The sequence below is a fragment of the Nelumbo nucifera genome, chromosome 3 (genome assembly GCF_055504915.1).
Source record: "Nelumbo nucifera cultivar China Antique chromosome 3, China Antique-T2T, whole genome shotgun sequence".
Lineage (NCBI taxonomy): Eukaryota > Viridiplantae > Streptophyta > Magnoliopsida > Proteales > Nelumbonaceae > Nelumbo > Nelumbo nucifera.
Window position 1 is genome coordinate 53,604,117 of NC_142651.1, and position 19,539 is coordinate 53,623,655.

Here is a 19,539-nt window from a genome sequence, read left to right on the forward strand (position 1 = left end):
TAAATTTAAAGAGTATTGGGCGAGGAAGATGGTCCATTTAGAATCTTTTTTTGTAAAGGATAAAATGGTCATTTAGGGTCTGAAATCTGATCAATTGTCTGATCAGGGGGTTTTGATGGGGTTTGAAGGTGTTGGATGATGTGTGACAACAGATTTCTAGAATTTGGAGAGTATCAAGTGACAATGATGGTCCATTTGAAATCTTTTTATGTGAAGGGTGAAATAAAATGTTCCATATCATGCAACTCTTTTTTATGTATCCTTTATTAACACTCACTTGTTGGCACGTCTAATAAAAAGGCTACAAAGAAGCAAAAGACTTAAACATGCGATAAATAGGCTGGCAAGACAAAGTACACCACTATAAGTCTAGTATAAATGTGAAAACATGCGTAAATTTGTTTTACGTATTAACATTTAATCCATTTTTGTTTGTGCATATTCATTTAAAATATACAAATACTAGTAAGAACAATATTAATCCCCCAAGAATTAACATATTATCCTTTTTATTTTCTTAAAATAAATGTTCCATAATTTGTCGACATTTTTCAAGTGAGTCCTAATAGTTTACACTTCACATAAACTAACTAACTAACTATCCAAGTATTATTGAAGTTGAGTTATTAACATCAATGTGCATCACTGCATCCTAATTCTTTTCACCATATCTATGCTTAATGACATATCCCAACGTCTTTGGTTTAGTAAGGAATACCATGCATAAGTAAATTGAGTACATCATATCATACAAATGTACGCTACAAATAATTGATTCAGTTATTTACCTAATCAAAGTAATTCATAACATTTTACATAACCAAGAAAAATGGGTGAAACGTTGAGTCGGAAATACCAATAGAACATTATCTAAAAACTGACGAGACAAAGAAGATCATCGTCCTAAGCTCGTTCACCGACTACCAAAATATCCGTTCCCCAAAACTGTTTCTCTGTTTCTTTCACCTAAAAAAGTACAAACCTACTACTCATTGTGCTCGTCTTTAAGCCATTTAGCAGAAGCAGAATTTTAACTAATACTTTGTTTTTAAGCATCATCACATAGAAAAGATGTTAGTAACAAGATACTAATAACCATGACCATAAATTACTACAATTGATACTTAAATGTGAATTCCTTGATCACCCATCAACAAACAAACTTGAACATAGGATAGAAATAAGGCACAGCTTCGACTTTCGAGTAATAGAATATTATAATAGTAAGCCAAAGCTAATGGATGCTACGAAGTTCAAAGTTGAACAATCAAAACATTAACAAACAGAGATTCATATAAGACTGGACTGGAGGAGACACGAAGGCACTACTCAGGCCAAATCGTCAAGACCGCCACGAAGACGGAGGACAAGATGAAGGGTGGACTCTTTCTGAATGTTGTAGTCCGCAAGGGTGCGACCATCCTCAAGTTGCTTGCCGGCAAAGATGAGCCTCTGCTGATCAGGTGGGATCCCCTCTTTGTCCTGAATCTTAGCCTTAACATTGTCTATGGTATCAGAGCTCTCCACCTCCAGTGTGATCGTCTTCCCTGTCAAGGTCTTCACGAAGATCTGCATCCCACCACGAAGACGGAGCACCAGATGCAATGTGGATTCCTTTTGTATGTTGTAGTCAGCCAAGGTGCGACCATCCTCCAGCTGCTTCCCAGCAAATATCAGCCTCTGCTGGTCTGGTGGGATCCCCTCTTTGTCCTGAATCTTTGCCTTCACGTTGTCAATGGTATCTGAGCTCTCAACCTCTAGAGTGATGGTTTTCCCGGTCAGGGTCTTCACAAAAATCTGCATACCACCTCGAAGACGGAGGACGAGGTGAAGAGTGGACTCCTTCTGAATGTTGTAGTCTGCAAGAGTCCGTCCATCCTCCAGCTGCTTTCCAGCAAAAATAAGCCTTTGCTGGTCTGGTGGAATGCCCTCCTTGTCCTGAATCTTAGCCTTGACATTGTCAATTGTGTCCGAGCTCTCAACTTCGAGTGTGATGGTTTTCCCTGTGAGGGTCTTAACAAAAATCTGCATGCCCCCACGAAGTCTAAGAACCAGATGCAGGGTAGACTCCTTCTGGATATTGTAATCAGCAAGTGTCCGACCATCCTCGAGCTGTTTCCCGGCAAAGATTAGCCTCTGCTGGTCTGGTGGGATGCCTTCCTTGTCCTGAATTTTCGCCTTCACATTATCAATTGTATCAGAGCTCTCAACTTCAAGGGTAATGGTTTTTCCGGTGAGAGTCTTGACAAAGATCTGCATACCCCCACGGAGACGGAGGACCAGGTGCAAGGTAGACTCCTTCTGGATGTTGTAATCTGCCAGGGTCCTTCCATCCTCAAGCTGCTTCCCAGCAAAAATCAACCTTTGTTGGTCTGGGGGAATGCCCTCCTTGTCCTGAATCTTTGCCTTGACATTGTCAATCGTGTCGGAGCTCTCAACTTCAAGAGTGATTGTCTTTCCGGTGAGAGTCTTGACAAAAATTTGCATTCCTCCCCTCAAACGAAGAACAAGGTGGAGAGTAGACTCCTTCTGGATATTGTAATCGGCCAATGTCCTGCCATCCTCAAGCTGCTTTCCAGCAAAGATCAACCTCTGCTGGTCTGGGGGGATTCCCTCCTTGTCTTGGATCTTTGCCTTAACATTATCAATGGTATCAGAGCTCTCGACCTCGAGAGTGATGGTCTTTCCTGTGAGGGTCTTAACGAAGATTTGCATCTGTAGCAAAGGAAAACCAAAATTCAATCCAGACAAAAAATGGAAGATAACCAAAACCCAACATTAAAAATAATAAGGTAAAGGCTAAAAAAACCTCCCAATCTTTCAACCAATTGCCAAACCATTCATAGAAAATAACATACTTTTTTTTTAATTCACCCTCCCACAACTACAAATCAAATAAAAACCAGAACTGAAGAATCAATGCCAGAACCCCCATGAAAACGATATGAAAACGTAGATCTGAACATTCATGATCTCCACTAATCAACCGACTTAATAAAAACTAAATGAATAAGATTAATTTTCTAGAATAAAACACCATTTAAAGTAAAGAAATTTATCATAATTCTAAAAGTATACAGATAGGGAGGCTAAGGAAAGAAAAATTGAATGTCCAATAATTTCATAAAAATATAGCCGTACCCACAGTAATCCCTAAGACCACGACAAATCAATAACATAAAGGATCATGAGGATTATATCCATCACATAAACAGATCCCTTCCGGAAGGAAACCCATATTGCTATGCGTCATTAAAAGATCAAAACCCTAACTTCGAATTTCATCCCAGAAGATCGGCAATCTCAAAAACACATAGAAGCGATTGAAATCTCGAGTAAGGAGGATAACCAACAAGATCACAAACCCTTACGAATCACATATCTATCAGAGGAGAAAAAGAACTTGACGAGACAAAACATTTCTGAATAACTCAAATGCCTACAATAATTCATTCATCAAAACCTAAACATCTAAATTAAGCCAGAACAATAAAATCTGAAAGAACAAGGCATGAATCCACAACGACCATCAATCAAAATAAAAAGGAATAAAAAAAAGAACAAGAAGACATCGGCAAACCAATCGCCATCTAAAGACAAAACCCACTTAACAAAATAAGAACATATGACAGTAATTACAGGGAAACAATCAAATAAACAGGAAAAAAATCATCGAAAGAGAACAGAGGACAAAGAAAAGAAAGAATTTGAAGCGATGAGAGAGGCATACCTTGGGAAGAAAAAGAGAGATCGGATTGAGAAAATGAGAAGGGAATTAGAGAAGACGAGCACGAAAGGCGAGGAGAAAGGAAAGCCCTTTTATAGGAAGAGTTGTGAGTCGGTGACCTCCAATTCCAAGCCAGACAAATTTACAGCTTTCTATGACTACGATACCGTGTTTACGGATAATACCGAAAGTCCGAAACTTGCCTTCTCCGGTACGAAGTCGAATAAATCCCAAATTGCCAAATTGGTTTTGGCATATTCTAATGTGAGAGGAGGGTGGATCATGCATCATGCATGCCCTTCATGGGATTCAATGGGTCGGGTTTGACACGGTTTGCCTCGACCCGAACCGGTTATTAAAAAAGAGGATACCGAACCCGATAGAATGGTATAAATAAATTAAACTAAAATTCATCAAAATATAATATAGGGTAAATTACAAAGACCCCCTGTAATTTGTTATGTGACAAAGACCCCCTTATATTGTGACCAGGAGACAAAGACTCCCCTTGACCGTTAAGTCAATGACAGAATGCGTAAATTACCAAAATACCTCACTAAACTTTTTCTATTTTCTTTTTTTACCCTTTTTCTCTTAAAACCTATTTAACCTATGGTTTTTCCTTTCTTATCTTCTTTTCCCCTCCCTACAGTCCTCTCTCATTCTTTCTCTCTCCCAACTCTCCGAAATGAAAGGACGGAGGAATTGATCTCCACTATCTTCAACTCTCATTCATAAACAGTTTTGCTTTGCCAATTAGAGAATTGATCTCCACTATCTTCAACTATGCTCTTTTATTCAAAATGTAACGAGTAGGACAATATCCAACAAAACATTCACTGTTATTTCTCTCTGCATTTTCAGGGTTAGGAAACCAACTATGAACTTGTGTTAATATGGCATCCGCTCTTTCTACCTAGGTTTGCATTACCAACCGATTGGCTTCCTCTCCTCTCGTTTGAGCTGCACTCAATAGTTGTTGTGTATGATCTCTCCTCGAAATTAAGAATTTTGTAAGTTCATTAAGGTTGTTGTTGTTCCTTCTATAATGAAAAATATAACCAATCTACTTCCCAACAGACTTTTTTTTTTGAATCATACCGAAAACCCATTATAAATAAATCAAAGATAACTGGGTAATTCACGATATAAACAAATTCAGAAGTACAGTGCAGAAGAAAGATAGGTATTGGAATTCTATAATCTATAGTGCAATTGGTGTCCTTTCTGCAATCATGAAGAGGGAGCACGAGGCAACCTTTTAGCAATTTCCTCAAATAGCTGATTAATATTATATGTCATCTTTGTAGATGTCTCAATAAAGAACATCCCATTCTTCTTCGCATGGTTCATACCATCTTCAATGGATACTTCTCGTTTTTCCTGGAGATCAGATTTGTTCCCTAACAAAGCCAAGACAATATCGAGGCTCCCATGTTTTTGTAGCTCCTTAACCCAGTACTAAGCTTTGTCGAATGACTGTGGATTTGTTATGTCATACACAACTACTGCAACTACAGCTCTTCGGTAGTAAAGGGGGGCCAGTGCAGCATATCTCTCTTGCCCTGTAGTGTCCCATATTTCAAACTTGACTGTTGTAGAATCTTGCAATGCTACTGTCTGTGATAAAAATGAAGCTCCAACAGCCACTTTGGGTGATGGATCAAACTGCCCACGAACAAAATGAAGAACAATACAACTTTTACCAACACCAGAGTCCCCTAAAAGCACTAGTTTCACTCGTAAATTTTTTGAGTCAGTTGCTTCAACATTCTCAGAACTGAAACCATCCAACCGTCCAAAAGACGTGCTTTCTGGAAGGGAAGAGGAGCAACCCATGGTGCGGTGAGACCTGCCTGGTTCTTCTAGGCTCCCGACAGAGATTAGTACGCACTTTACCACTTCCATAAGGGGAGTTACCAAGATTTTCAACAAACTCATTTTGGGTTTTGGATTTGGAATAGCAAAAACAATATAATTTCAAAAAAAAAGCAAGAATACAAAGAGTTGATTTTTTTTGCCTTTTCATGAACCAAATAACAACAAAAATTTATCTCAAACTAAAGCACCAAAGCATGTCTATGTATTGGAAATGATGGTGACAGGGTACTTATCTTAATGAATTCACTCTCTAGTTGCATAACGATGCACTTATCATTAGGAAGTAATGCTCCACCACTTCCAGATCCTCCGATCCGACCAAACTGTTGATGTTCTGTGCTACTGCTCATTTGTCGTCTTAAATTCAATAATGGGTGTGTTGAAGCTTTGAAGTTTAAAGGATGGATGTGTTAACCCATTAACGGCCACCAACTCTGCTACAGTCATACCATGCGTTGCTCCGATGTTGCTTAAGTTCTCCCCTGCGTGCACTAAATACAACAAATAAACCGCCGTAATGCCATTACTAGTGTTATTGAAGCATGTGCACGGCAAAAGAATTACAAGGCTCTGACCACTCCACAATCGTCCCTGGCCATCAACCCCATTAACGCTTCTGATCTGCTCTGCACTGGCCAGCCCACCATAACCAATTGATATAGACTCGATTGTGTCTGCAACTCGAACCGTATAAGATCGGGGGAGAGAGAGGAGAGAGAGGGAGAGAGAGAAATGTGAAGGAACAGAAGGATAGTATCGGAAGGTCAGGGAAGATGAATAGTGTTTTTCTCGTCTAGTTGTTACAAGGGTAGTATGGGGATTAAAAAATATTATAATAGCTTTTTTGGACGAAAGGCTAAGGAAAGGGGTCTTTGTCTCACGGTCATAGTATAGGGGGGTCTTTGTCACAAAACAAAGTACAAGGGGTCTTTGTCACAGACCCCATGGGGGTCTTTGTAATTTACCCTATAATATATTATTAATAAAATGAATTAAAAACAACATTCAGACCAATTTTATTAGTAAATGGATCAAATTTGAATCATCCTTAATAGGATCAAATTCTAATTTTTTACCAAAAAAATTGAATTTAGACAATTAGATACCGTTTACAGCCCTATCAAGAGGCTAGGCCACAAGGCGGCTCATGGGCTATTTCCTTGGCCAATAAAAATGTTATTGGTCAAACTTTAGCCAACAGATCTATCTTTAGCTCAAACTATTAGCCAACAGGCTAAGAGCAAAGTAGGTATATTAAGAGAATTTTTTTTTAGGGGAAAGAATCCATATAATGTTCTTTTGTTAACAATATGTTCATAATATTGTTTTTTTTCTTTGGACAAAGGGACCCATGTATAAATATGGGGACTAGAGCCCCAATAACTTGTTCTTATAAATTTTGTTTGATGCCCATTTTTATTTTTTTATGTTGAAATTTTTAAGTTATTATTTTATTTGATATTTTTTCTATATAAATTTGTTATTTAATTTAAGAGATTAAATCAAGGTTTATTCTAAATAATAATCCACTTTATGGATCCTACATTATTTAAAATAAGTTTTGTTTTTTTTTTCTTTTTATTAAAGGTAACTTCCATTTAAAGATCTTTTTTGACACGTGTCTAACGAAGGAAGTTTTTATTTGAAAGTAGGAATAACCAAAAGTATGATTTCACTTGTTTTAGGGGAAGCTCTCTAGTATGAGGGCTTTCCTTAATGTATATATATTAGATATGGGACTCACCAATACAAAGGTTCTACCCCTACTAGATCAGCTGAGTGAAAACCCCAGCGTGAACAAAGACAATGCTCATCAGGTTTATTGTATTTTGTTGGATAGATGAGAGTAAAGTCATGTTTGATTCAGCTATGGTTTTTCTTCATTCTTGAACTGAATGAGATTCTAGAATTATCAAGATTGATCAAGAATGAGTAGAATAAGAAAAAGTTGTTTTGGACTAAGCCTTTTTTTTTTTCAAAAAAACATTGAATCCTTCATGGGAGAATGCTATGGTGCAAAGCTGCACTGTGAAGCAAAAATATGAATTAGTAATAAAGTGAGATGTCTCGGTTGACATTTTTAACGTTGTAAAACTCTTTAACATGATTGATAAGTATACCTTGTGAAACAAGAACCAATGAAAAGTGTGTAGACCATGTGATGTCTCTAATGTAATTGGTCGATATCGAGATTTATATTGCAAATATTCATTTTTTGTACTATAATTGGAATCTTCTTTTTATAGTAAGAATGAGAATGAATTTGGACCTATTAGTTCACAATTTTCATTCTAAATTTTCTAAAATACCAAAAAATTTAAAATTTTATTTATTTTTCAACTTTTATATATAATAAATTAATATAAATATAGCATACTAAATTTATATATAGAATAGATTTTTATAATTTTAAATATAATTATATAAAATTTATATATTAAAATTAATAAATAGTATAATATAATCATATTTGGATTTTAATCAGATTGGATGGGGTCAAATCCAAATCCGATCCGATTATTAATCAAATGTAGATTGTAGCATCCGAATTCAATCCAATTATATAAATATATCATTCAAATCTGATATAATTGGATTAATGTTGGATCGGACCTCAAATTTTCTAGTATCATTAACGGGCCTACTCTATAGGAGTGGGTGAGTGTACTTTGTAGTAAGTAGTGGGATGCCCCCACATATCCTGCAACCGCGGTCACAAGATTTTCTTGCAACATCCAATAGGAAGTGAATACATCTGATAGTTTATGACCAAGAATTGTCAATGGTGGGGGTGATATTTTGGTTTGGATGGGGTATTTAATTTTTTTTATAGCCTTGGGAATAATAGAGTGTTAGTGGCTGCCCTTCTCAGCCCCTACAGCCACAATGTTGGGCTCCCCCTTGACAGCTCAAGCCTTAGAAAGAGTAATTTGAGAATTAAAATCGGATATTATATTTTTGATGGAAACAAAATGTTCACTTCTAGAGTTGTCAAACAAGATTAAAAATCCTCAAAAGATGGGGATGTTGGGGGTAGATGCAGTTGGTCTTTCAGGAGCTTTTTGGAATCTAGATATTAATGTTGGTACCAATGAAAGAATTATTTCTACTTCAATTAATGAGGTGAAGAAGCAGCCTTGGTTGTGTTCATTTATCTGTGGTGAACCAAATAGGAGAAAAAGAAAAATAATTCTAATAAGGTTGTATTTGATTTGAAGGAAAAAGTAGGGAAAGGAAGGAAAATTTTTACAAACCTTATATAGATTTCCTTACTTTTCCCTTCCTTTCCCTACCTTTTCCTTCAAACCAAACATAGCCTAAATATGAGATCAATGGCGAGGGGATACAAGATCCTTGGGTTTGCATTGATGATTTACACATGATCTTTAAGAGAGGGTAAAATTGGTAGGATAATCTATTACAAACAATAAAAGTTTTCATAGGATGCTAGGTTTGGATATTGTGAAAAGTTAAGGTCCTAGATTTACTTGGTCCAATAACAAAGATAGTCAAGAGAATATTAAAGAAAAAAATTGATATGGCTCTAGCAAATAGGGAGTGGCTAGATTTGCATGAAGAAGTCAATATCTTCAATCATGACTATAGTGGATCTTATCACATTACAATACTTTTGGATATATCCTAAGGAATGAAAATGCAGAAAGCTATTCAGATTTAAGAATATATGGTTTACCTCATGGTTTTCAAAACCAGACCGGCCCGGACGGTTGGACTGGAAAAATCGGGACTGGTTCTATTTTACCCCAAAACTGTTAATTTGCCCAAAAATATTGATTTGGTCAACAAACTGCTGACCTGGGTGGTCGAACCGTTCTGTTCAGTGATTTTGGCCTTTTTTATTTTTTGTCAAAATGAATCATCCATTTGGTTCGAATGGTCGGACTATTCAACCCGGGAACTGGACCCCTGACCGGTTCATTGTGGTTTTAAAAACCTTGGTTTACCTATGATGAGTGCTAGGATCATGTTCTTCAGTCTTGGAATCAAAAGCTAAAGGGAACAATAAGTCTAAAGTGTCTTGAAAGTGTAAAGAGGTGAAAGTTAGATTGCTAAAATGGAACAAACAGGTTTTGGAAAAGGTACAAGACAGAGTAAAGTGCATGCAATTAGAGCTTAGTGAGGAGAAAATGGAACACAAAAAAGTCCAAGAGTTAGAACATAAACTAGATGATGAGCTAAAAAGAGAGAAAAATCTATGGGCACAAAAAAGTCCAGGCAGAATTAGTTGAGGTTGGGAGATAGAGATACTAGATATTTCCACTTGGTAACCATGAAAAGAAGATCTAGAATCAAATAGTTTCTCTTAGAAATGACAACAATCAATAAATAACAAGCCAAGAGAAGATATTAGAGTTGATGGAAGAATATTTTAAAGGGATACTTCAAATCCTAGTGATGTTGGTGGATTAGTAGAGAATGTGGATAGAGTGGTTGGGTTGGAGGAGAGTTGTAGGCTCCAAAAAAATGAGGAGGATGAGATTAGGGAAGCCTTGTTCCAAATGCACCCTTAGAAAGTACCTGGACCAGATGGGTTTCCTATTTCCTTCTTCCAAAAATATTAGGGAGTGGTTGGAAGGGATGTGGTTATGGCCGTAAAGGATTTTTTTTTAGTTCAGGGTATATGAATAGAGATTTGAATGCAAAAACCCTAAGACAACTACTCAATTCATGTCGATTAGTGTGTGTAACACATATATAAAACCATTGCAAGAGTACTTGTTAACAGATTGGAGGTTGTCCCAAAACAATATCATAAGTAGCAACCAGAGTGCCTTCCTTTCAAATAAAATGATTCTTGACAACATCCTAATCTCTCATAAAATTTTGCACTTTATAAAGAATACAATACAGAAACAAGGGTTTATGGCAATCAAACCGAAATTGAATAAAGCTTATGATAGGGTAGAGTGAGGTTTTTTAAAAAATCAATGGAAAAAAATAACAAAGTTTGGTGAAAGGTTTATTTGTTGGGTCATGCAATGTATTGGAACTATAACATATAAAATTCTAATCGGTGGCAGTCCTAGTGAACAAATTACTCCCTTCTAGAGGTCTAAGACAAGGAGAACCATTATCCCCTTATCTCTTTCTCATATGCTTTAGGGTTCTATCAATTACTTTGAATAGGCTACATTTAGAGGGTGACATTTTTGGCATCAAAATAAATAACAATTGCTCTGCTACTATTCATTTATTATGTTTTGCAAATGATTCCTACATTTTCTCTATACGTAGAGTTGGCAAATGGGTGGGTTGGGTTGGGTTGAGTAAGGGTTGAATACCAATCCACCCATATTGACCCACCAACCCACCATGATCCACAACCTCACCTATAAATACAAAAACAGGTTGGGTCAACCTATATACCAAAAAAAAAAAAAAAAACTTTTGAGAGAACAAACTCTTTGGATGCTACCACGTGCTATAAATGGGCCATGTCAACCCGTATACCTAAAAATAACATTTTTTAGACAATCATCTCTCAAGGCTGCCACGTGATAGAAATAAGTCGGCCAACCCGTATACCCGAAAATAATATTTTTTAGAGAATAATCACTACCAAGGCTACCACATGGCAAAAATGGGTCGAGTCAACCTGTATACCCGAAAATGCAAAAAATATGTAGAAAAATACCAAAAAAATTGTAGAAAATGCAAAAATACTAGAGAAATTGTAGAAACTACAAAAACAGTAGAAATATTGTAAAAAATTTAGAAAAAAATATCAGAAAATTTGCAAAATTATAGAAAAGAATACCAAAAATTACAAAAATTTTGTAGAAAAAATAAAATATATATATATATGCAGAAAATGCTAGAAAATTGCAGAAATGCATGAAAACACTAGAAAATGTAGAAATTATGTAGAAAAACTCCATGAAATTCAGAAAAAAAAAATAAAGAAAAATAACAGAAAATTTGTAAAAATGTAGAAAATACCAGATAATGCATGAAACCATCAAAAAATGCAGAAAATACCAGAAATTTACAAAAATGCAGAAAAATACTAGAAAATTGTAGAAAATACAATAAAGTTTCAGAAAAATACCAGAAAATTTCAGAAAATGCAGAAAAATACTAGAAATTTGCAAAAAAATGCAGAAAATACCAAAAAATTATAAAAAATGCAAAAAATAGCAAACCATTGCAAAAATTCAAAATCAGAAAATTGCAAAAAAACCAAAAAAATTGTAGAAAATACATGAAAACACCAAAAAACATGAAAACATACCATAGAAACATGGCAAAAAAATGGTAGGAGGAAGGCTCAAACTCAGAAACATTCGACCTGAACAGACACTTTCGAAAATATGGAAACGTATGGATATGCTAGGGAAATACATACATATTTTATAAATACATTAATAACACTAGATTTAAGATCAAAATAATCACAAAATAATATATAAATACATGGAAAATGTAAATTTTAATGATATATAAGAAGAAATATATTGCAATTAGTATATTGGGATGCGTAGCTATCATATAATTTTATTTATAATGGACCAATCAAGATTCCAAGACACTAAATATATGTAACTATTATATTTTAATTATTATATCAATTATTATTTTATTTTACTCTTTTAATTTTTTAAAATTAACAAAAAATCAAATCAAATTAAAATATGAATTAAAAATTTATAAAAATATAATCTTAACTTAGAGTGTATCAATTTTGTTAAAATTTCTACGATACATATCATATAAAAATTAATAGTTTTTAATTACTAAAATAATTATTCCATTATTAATATTTTTATTTTTTGTAAATAATAAATATTTTGTTATTAATTATTAATGTAAATTAAGATATTAGTTAATAATTTATATATATATATATATATTAAGATTTATATCATGTGCAAATTTATAAATTTTAAGTATTAAAATAATTATTCTATTATTAATAATCTATTTGTATAAATTTTTTGATATTATAAATTATCTTTTTAAATAAATGTAGATTTGATAGATTATTTATTCTATTAGTTTATAAAATAATATTTTTAAAATTTTAGTTAGAGTTTTTAAATATAAATATTTGTTTTTTGTTTAAATTGCATGTAAATACAAAGGCTAATAAAATCATTTGTATATCACTTTTAATCAAAAAATTGCATTTTGTTTGTTGGTTTGAAATTGAAGGAGAATGTTAATGTGCTAGGTGTACTTGAGTTCAAGTCTCCTTAAATGCATTTTTGAGAATTGTCAAAATCGTCGACCCAACCCATCCTGACCCTAATGGTAACCTCGACCCAACCCACCCTAACCCTTTTTCACTAACTCTAATGGGTTGCTTGACACATATTGACCCACCAATAGAATGGGTGGGTTACAAGGTGGGTGGGTTGGGTGGGTCAAATGGGTTGGGGTCAAGATTGCCGGCCCTACTCTATAGCAAACATCTCATAAGGAAAAAGGATTATGGAGGCCTTGGAGGAGTATGGGAAGGCTTCTAGACAAGAGCTGAATCTCTCAAAATCTGAAGTCTATTTTAGTCAAAACCTCCATCCTAAATTACAAAAGATAGTTCCCAAAAAAATTAAAAATTAAAAAGGTCAATAAGCCCTCTACCTATCTTGGAATTCCCTCTTTTTTAGGTAATTCAAAAATTAAAAAAAAAAAAAAACAAATATATTAGTGAAAGAGTTGAGGACAAGGCTAAAAGTTGGAAGGAAGCATCTTTGTCATCTGCTCGCAAAGAAATGATGATCAAATTAGTTATAATGGAAATGCCTGCTTATGTCATGTCCTATTTCCTTTTCCCAAAGGGATTGTGTGATTAATTCAAAGAAAGTTTCTTTGCGCTGAGGATGATAATAAGAGAAAGATAAAGTGGTTAACTGGAAAAATGTGTTCAGGAACAAAATTAATGGAAGTTAGGGATTAGAGACCCCCAAGCATTTAATCATGCCTTGTTAGCGAAGCTAGCTTTGGAAGTTTTGTGTTAATAAGGAGAGTCTATGGGCTAGGCTGATGGAGGGGAAGTATTTAAAGGGTAGAAGCATATGGACTTTACACTCCAAAGAGATGCTCTTTAGGTTTTAAAAGCCTTCTGGGTGGTAGGGGCATTCTAAAAAAGGGCGTCTGTTGAAAAGTTGCAAATGGAAAGTCCATTAGTATATGGGATGATCCACGGATTGATTCCTTGCTTAACTTTAAAGCTAGTGGTCCCTAGGTTCACCCAAATCAGTTAATATGGGTTAAAGATTTAATTGATAGTTCAGGGATCAATAGGATAGGAAAAAAGTTGAGGCTTTCTTTTTTTTACCAAGTGTTTGATAAGGTATGCAATATATACCAAGCTTCCCCAAATGGTTGGAATATAATATATAATTGATAGATTAATGTGGACCCTTGATCCCAAGGGCCAGTTTTTTGTTAGATCAGCTTATATTGTTGCTCACCATCAGCTATTTCTAGATGAAGAGGATGGAAGGGGATCTATTTTGTTTAAAAAACATTGTAAGATAACTAAAAACTTCATCTGAAAATGTTGCCATAACCAGGGGAGGAGCCAAGTATATTGGTGGGGTTTTGGGCCTCCCCAAACTTTTTTTTTTGTTAAAACCATTATTCATATGGTTATTTAGGCTCCATTTGGAAGGAGTACAAATACAAATATGTAGAGCGCAAAACCTTATATTTTATATTATTTTGTATATATTTCTATTATATATATTTGTATTTGTGCTCCTTCCAAATTAAGCCTTATATGTATTTGCACTGTACAAACTGAGTACACACAGTGCAAAATCTTGTATTTTGTATTATTTTGTATGTATTTATACTGTGCATATTTGTATTCGGTCAAAGGAGATATTATATTGTACTATTGTGGATTTTTACCCAAAACCAATCACTCCACCGTGGTCACTAGCTGCCGCTACAAATCTTGGTCGCCGGCTGTTGGCCATTGCAAATCTTGGTTGTCGTCTTCAAGCTCACGAAGGTTGTTGACCGCTTCAAATCTTCTTCGATCGGAAACGTATGTGTTGCCATTCTCTTCTTCGGTCAAAACACATGTTGCGCTGTACTGTTGTGGATTTTTACCTAGAACCAGTTACTCCACTGTGGTCGCCGGCTACCGCTGCAAATCTTTGTCGCCGACGGTTGGCCATTTCAAATTTTAGCCACATGATATTTTAATATATTGATGTATGGAATTATGGACTATGTTAGATTTGTCTTAGCTCTACAACATACTCAACCTATCAATTATATCATATAAAGTTGAAGAATATATATATATATATATGTGTGTGTGTGTGTGTGTGTATGTGTATGTGTGTGTATATATAATATATATACATATATATACACATATATATATTATTCTGAAAATTAAAAAAATAAAAAAATCAATTATTTTGAAAATTTTCAATTGACCATCTATGGACATGGTAGATCATCCATAGATCTATAACATAATCAATTTCTAGAGGTAGATCACAAGAAAAACCTAAAATTTTCATTTTTTCAGATGTTTTACTATTCTGGAATTTTTTCATATATTCACAAAGATCTACATATAGCAGCAAAATAAGTGAGATTTTTGCACAAGAATAGCAGATTAATATACACAAAGATGTTATTAAACATCCAAACTAAAAAAAACCAAAAACATTGGCTGAAATGTAAAAAAAAATTGAAAAAACAGATTTATTTTCGCTCCTTTTTCACAACTTTGAAAAACTTGTTGAACCTTACAAATTTATAGATGTTTTAGCGGATTTTTGCAAGATTTGAGTTAGGAAGGTTAAGAAGCTTTCTTGAGGGTTTAGGGAAGAAAGAGGGATTCTGAAATGGGTTTAGAAGCCCTCTTTTGAAACCACTTCTATTTGCGATTTCCGCAACAGTAAAGTCGTTGTATATCGGCTGATACATGACCAAAACTCACCGATACAGTACCGATATGGTGTCAATACACATTTGGCACAACGAAAAGGAACCGTACCATTGATTTGGGTGCATTCCCCATACCAGAAACCCTGAGATACGATAAGTATCGGCTGATACGTGCCAAAATTTTGAACCTTGATGTTTAGAGCAAGTTGAATCTGCTAAAGACATGTGTGATCCCATGTTACGTCACATTGTTGTTTTGACTTAGTATATTTGGAAAATCAGAAATGATTTTGGGTTTAATCAAAAAATGCCTAACCCATGCTTAACTATTTTCATGGTTGATAGGATGATGTTGACAGTGAAGAAAGCTTTCCAACAAAAATCAGCAGATTCATGGTGCAATAACAGTCAAAAATCATAAAAGGTTTTGTGGGAAAATCCTAGTTTGGGTGTTGTTAAAGCAAATGTGAATGGTAATGGTAGTTTCTTAAAGACTGGCATTGGTGGATTCGGTTTTTTGTTTAGAAATAATATATGGGTTCTTTTTTCTTGGTAGAATGGGTAGCTGTAAAGCTTCTTTTATTGTATGCTATCAGAGAATGTTGTATTTAGGGTAGAGAATGTGGTTTCGAAAATCTAGCCATTAAGAGCGACTCCAAGACAACTATCTTCAAAGTTATCTTTTGAAGCTGTGATAGATGCCAATGGCCAATCTTGAATGGCATCTTCAAATTAGTTGGGGATGATTCTATTTTTCAGTTTGTTGATGAGAGAGCAATAAGGTTGCCCGTTAACTTGCATCTCATGATGTACAAGTATTTACTTGCAGACGAGTTTAGATCAGGTCCCAACAACCTTATAGCTGCATTGACTGTTGGGACCCTTGGGATTAGATCCAGTATCTTTGGAGGCATCCACCTATTTGGCTGGAAGGTCTTCTTGTTTACAGTGGCGGAGATTTTGATAATGGATGCTCCACTCCTCCGTAATTGGTGTTGGTTTGGTAGTTGCTTAGTTTGTTTGTATTATGTTTGGTTTGAAGGAAAATGTAGGGAAAGGAAGAGAAATGTAAGGAAACCTATACAAGAACTGTAAAAGTTTTCCTACATTTTCCTTCTTTTCTCTACTTGCCCTATCTACTCTTTATATATACTTCTTTACACCATTAGACCTATTTATGGACCAGGTAGCCCGGTAGGTCGGCTCGGCCCAGCTCGATTTAAGTCGGGCTTGGATAGGATTTCAGGCCCACGAGCTTGGGCTTAGGCCTAAAATATCAGGCCTAACCATTTTTCATACCAGGCTTGAGCTTTCTCAAAAAATATATATAATATTTTTTTCTTTATTTTTCTTCTCTTTTTTCAAGTAATATTGAGATCTTTCATTATTTATTTAGGTTTTAAGGTCTTTTAATATAAATCAAATAGTTTTTAATTGAATAAAAAAGGAAAACATCTTTTTTTCAAATTTTGTGTCGGGCTCGAGCTCAAGACCTAGGCCCGATGGTCAAGCCAAGCTTGAGCTCAGGCCAGAGCGTAAGTGTTTATTCCAATAAGCACTAATTTGTATTTGGCACCCAACTTTTCAAATGCTTATTTTAAAAAATAAGCATTTGTCTCATATTGGGCATTTGGTAGTCTTTTTCTCCAATAAGCACTTAAATAAGCATTTGTGACTATTTTGTCCTTCATTTGCTTTCAAATTTTCAAAATATATCCTTATGAAAGTACTTTTATTAAATTACTTTTATAAAAACACTTTTATGAAAGAACTTTTATGAAAGCACTTTTATAAATATAATTTATAAAAATAATTTTATGAAAAGTACTTTTATGAAAGCACTTTAATAATAGAACTTCTACAAAAACACTTTTATAAAAGCACTTTTATGAAAGTACTTTTATGAAAGCACTTTAACGATAGAACTTTTATGAAAGTACAAAAGCAATTTTATAAAAGTACTTGCAAAAGCACTTTTATGAAAGAATTTTAATAAAAGCACTTTTACGGGAGTACTTTTATAAATGCACTTTATGAAAGTACTTTTATAAAAGTCAACTAGGGATAATTTTATAAGTGGTATTTTAAAATTCAACTTGGGATAATGTTGAAAGAAAAATTTTGAATAAGTGCTTATTGTATAAGCACTTAAAAAAAAGCTAAAAATTTGGGCTTAAAAAATAAGCCCGTATTTTTAAAATAAGCACTGCCCCAAAAACCAATAAGCACTTAATGGTGTGGTATTGGTCCAATAAGCACTTATTTTTAAGCACTCCCAAACGTGGCCTAAATCTCTTAAAACAAGAAAGTCTTAATTGAATATAAATTTGGAAATCTCGCTGTAACGTTAACTTGGTAATTACAAACTAAGATAGAAATTCCATGATAATACTATTTTGGTAAGTACAAACTAAGATGGGGCTTCGAAAACCAATTTAGTAAATGTTTACTCAGTTTTTCCAAATCCTGTACTACATCATCCTCTCTGAGATGGAGAGAATCCGACCTCAGATTCATGCTACCATGTGAAAGTCCTCCAACATATCGTGTTGTGCTTCTCTGTTTCCAACTTTCTAATAAATAACTAGTGGTGTAAAGCTCCAATACGAATTGGAATGTCTTCATTACATCTCTTAACTTTTGAAACACATTTCTCGATCTTCAAATAATTTAATTCTCCATTCACTAACCATTCTGAACTTTGCAAAAATGCTTGCCAATATGGATCCTCGTAGACTTGTATGAAGATGATGCTATCAAAGCCTCTAATATGATAAATGTTGTCTCCATCCTCTTGAAAAATATTATGAATGATGACATATTCCTCCTAAACAATGGGTTCTTCATCATAGACTAGAGGTTTGTTACAATCAACAAGTTCCTCTTCAATAGATATTGTTGAGGAGAATGGCCACGCAAGATTTTTGTTACAATCCTCGACAATATTAAAGCAATAAAAATAAGTCATAAGATTTGATTTTACCTTTAGACTCTGAAATTGATAATTCATCCATGGAACTCCAGGAATTCAAACTTGATATCTATTTCCCATCACTTCTATTCACCACCCGCAACTACAACCAGTTTGGTTGCTTTTCTAGTAGAAAAACCTCTATGAAACTCTGCGATCTCAATATTGAAACCCGTTTCCCACTATTTCTAGTCACCATCCGCAACTACACCCAATCTAGTTACTTGCCATGATGGTAAAAAGAAACAAGTGGAGGCACTTGCATTGGAACCGTTGTCCCCCGTTTTGAAATGAGAATATAGCGATCTCAATTCTTGAACAAGTGCATATCGACTTGTCTTCTCAACTCTATCACCTCTTTTTGTGTTTTGTTGTTAAATTTCTGCTCCATGATGTGAGCCACTTGTGTCTTTTTATGAACCATAATCCAAAGAAAGATCAAATTTAATCTCTGGTACCAAATGGTGCAGTTCAGAAAAACAAACTACGTTCAAAGAAACTTCAATGAAAAAAGCCAAAGTCGAAATAAACAAGAAAAACAACTCTTCGCTGAATACTTAAGAGAAAATCAACCAAAAACTCCCCTATCTTTGCCCTAGCTACTCTTTATATAGTCTTCAAACCATCCGGGTCGAATAGTTCAACCCATGACATCATAAATAAATTAAAAATAATATATATATTTATAAATGAAAATCTACAAATGAAAAATAATTGAGAAATAGGGGCTTCACATCGGTCAAAAGAATCGGTTGATTCTCTAAGGTCCAAGGATCGATCACCATTGCCAGCAAAAGTTTCGAATGTACCTGAAGAACAATTGATGCCGTCGTCCCCTCCTAGAATCTGATCACCTGTAAGCGGTGCAGGGCAGGATGGATAAGAAAAGCGGCGAGAAGGAGACAAACAGAGGGAGGAAGGGGGACTTGTTTATATTGATCCACCTTCTCCTGCAAGGCGATAGCCTTCTTGATAACCTTCTTCCAATACTCCCTAACCTCAGAATCAATGCCTCAAACTGAATCCAACGAAAAAGCAAAGCCACTAGAGTTTCATTCTCTCTCAACCGCTCCTTCACATCCGT

At 34.7% G+C, this 19,539-nt stretch overlaps 1 protein-coding gene and 1 pseudogene across 1 annotated transcript; both read right to left on the reverse strand.

Annotated features, from left to right (window-relative positions):
* Window positions 1–1,074: 1,074 nt before the first annotated feature.
* On the reverse strand, window positions 1,075–3,928 carry LOC104600917 (polyubiquitin). Its single transcript, XM_010264087.2, has 2 exons — window positions 3,731–3,928; window positions 1,075–2,715 (listed from the first exon to the last, which is right to left on the reverse strand). Exon 2 carries the CDS (start codon window positions 2,713–2,715, stop codon window positions 1,330–1,332), a length of 1,386 nt encoding a protein of 461 aa, XP_010262389.1. The 5' UTR covers window positions 3,731–3,928; the 3' UTR covers window positions 1,075–1,329.
* A 939-nt stretch (window positions 3,929–4,867) lies between these two features.
* Window positions 4,868–5,591, reverse strand: LOC104600919 (ras-related protein RABF1 pseudogene; annotated as a pseudogene).
* Between the last annotated feature and the right edge of the window lie 13,948 nt (window positions 5,592–19,539).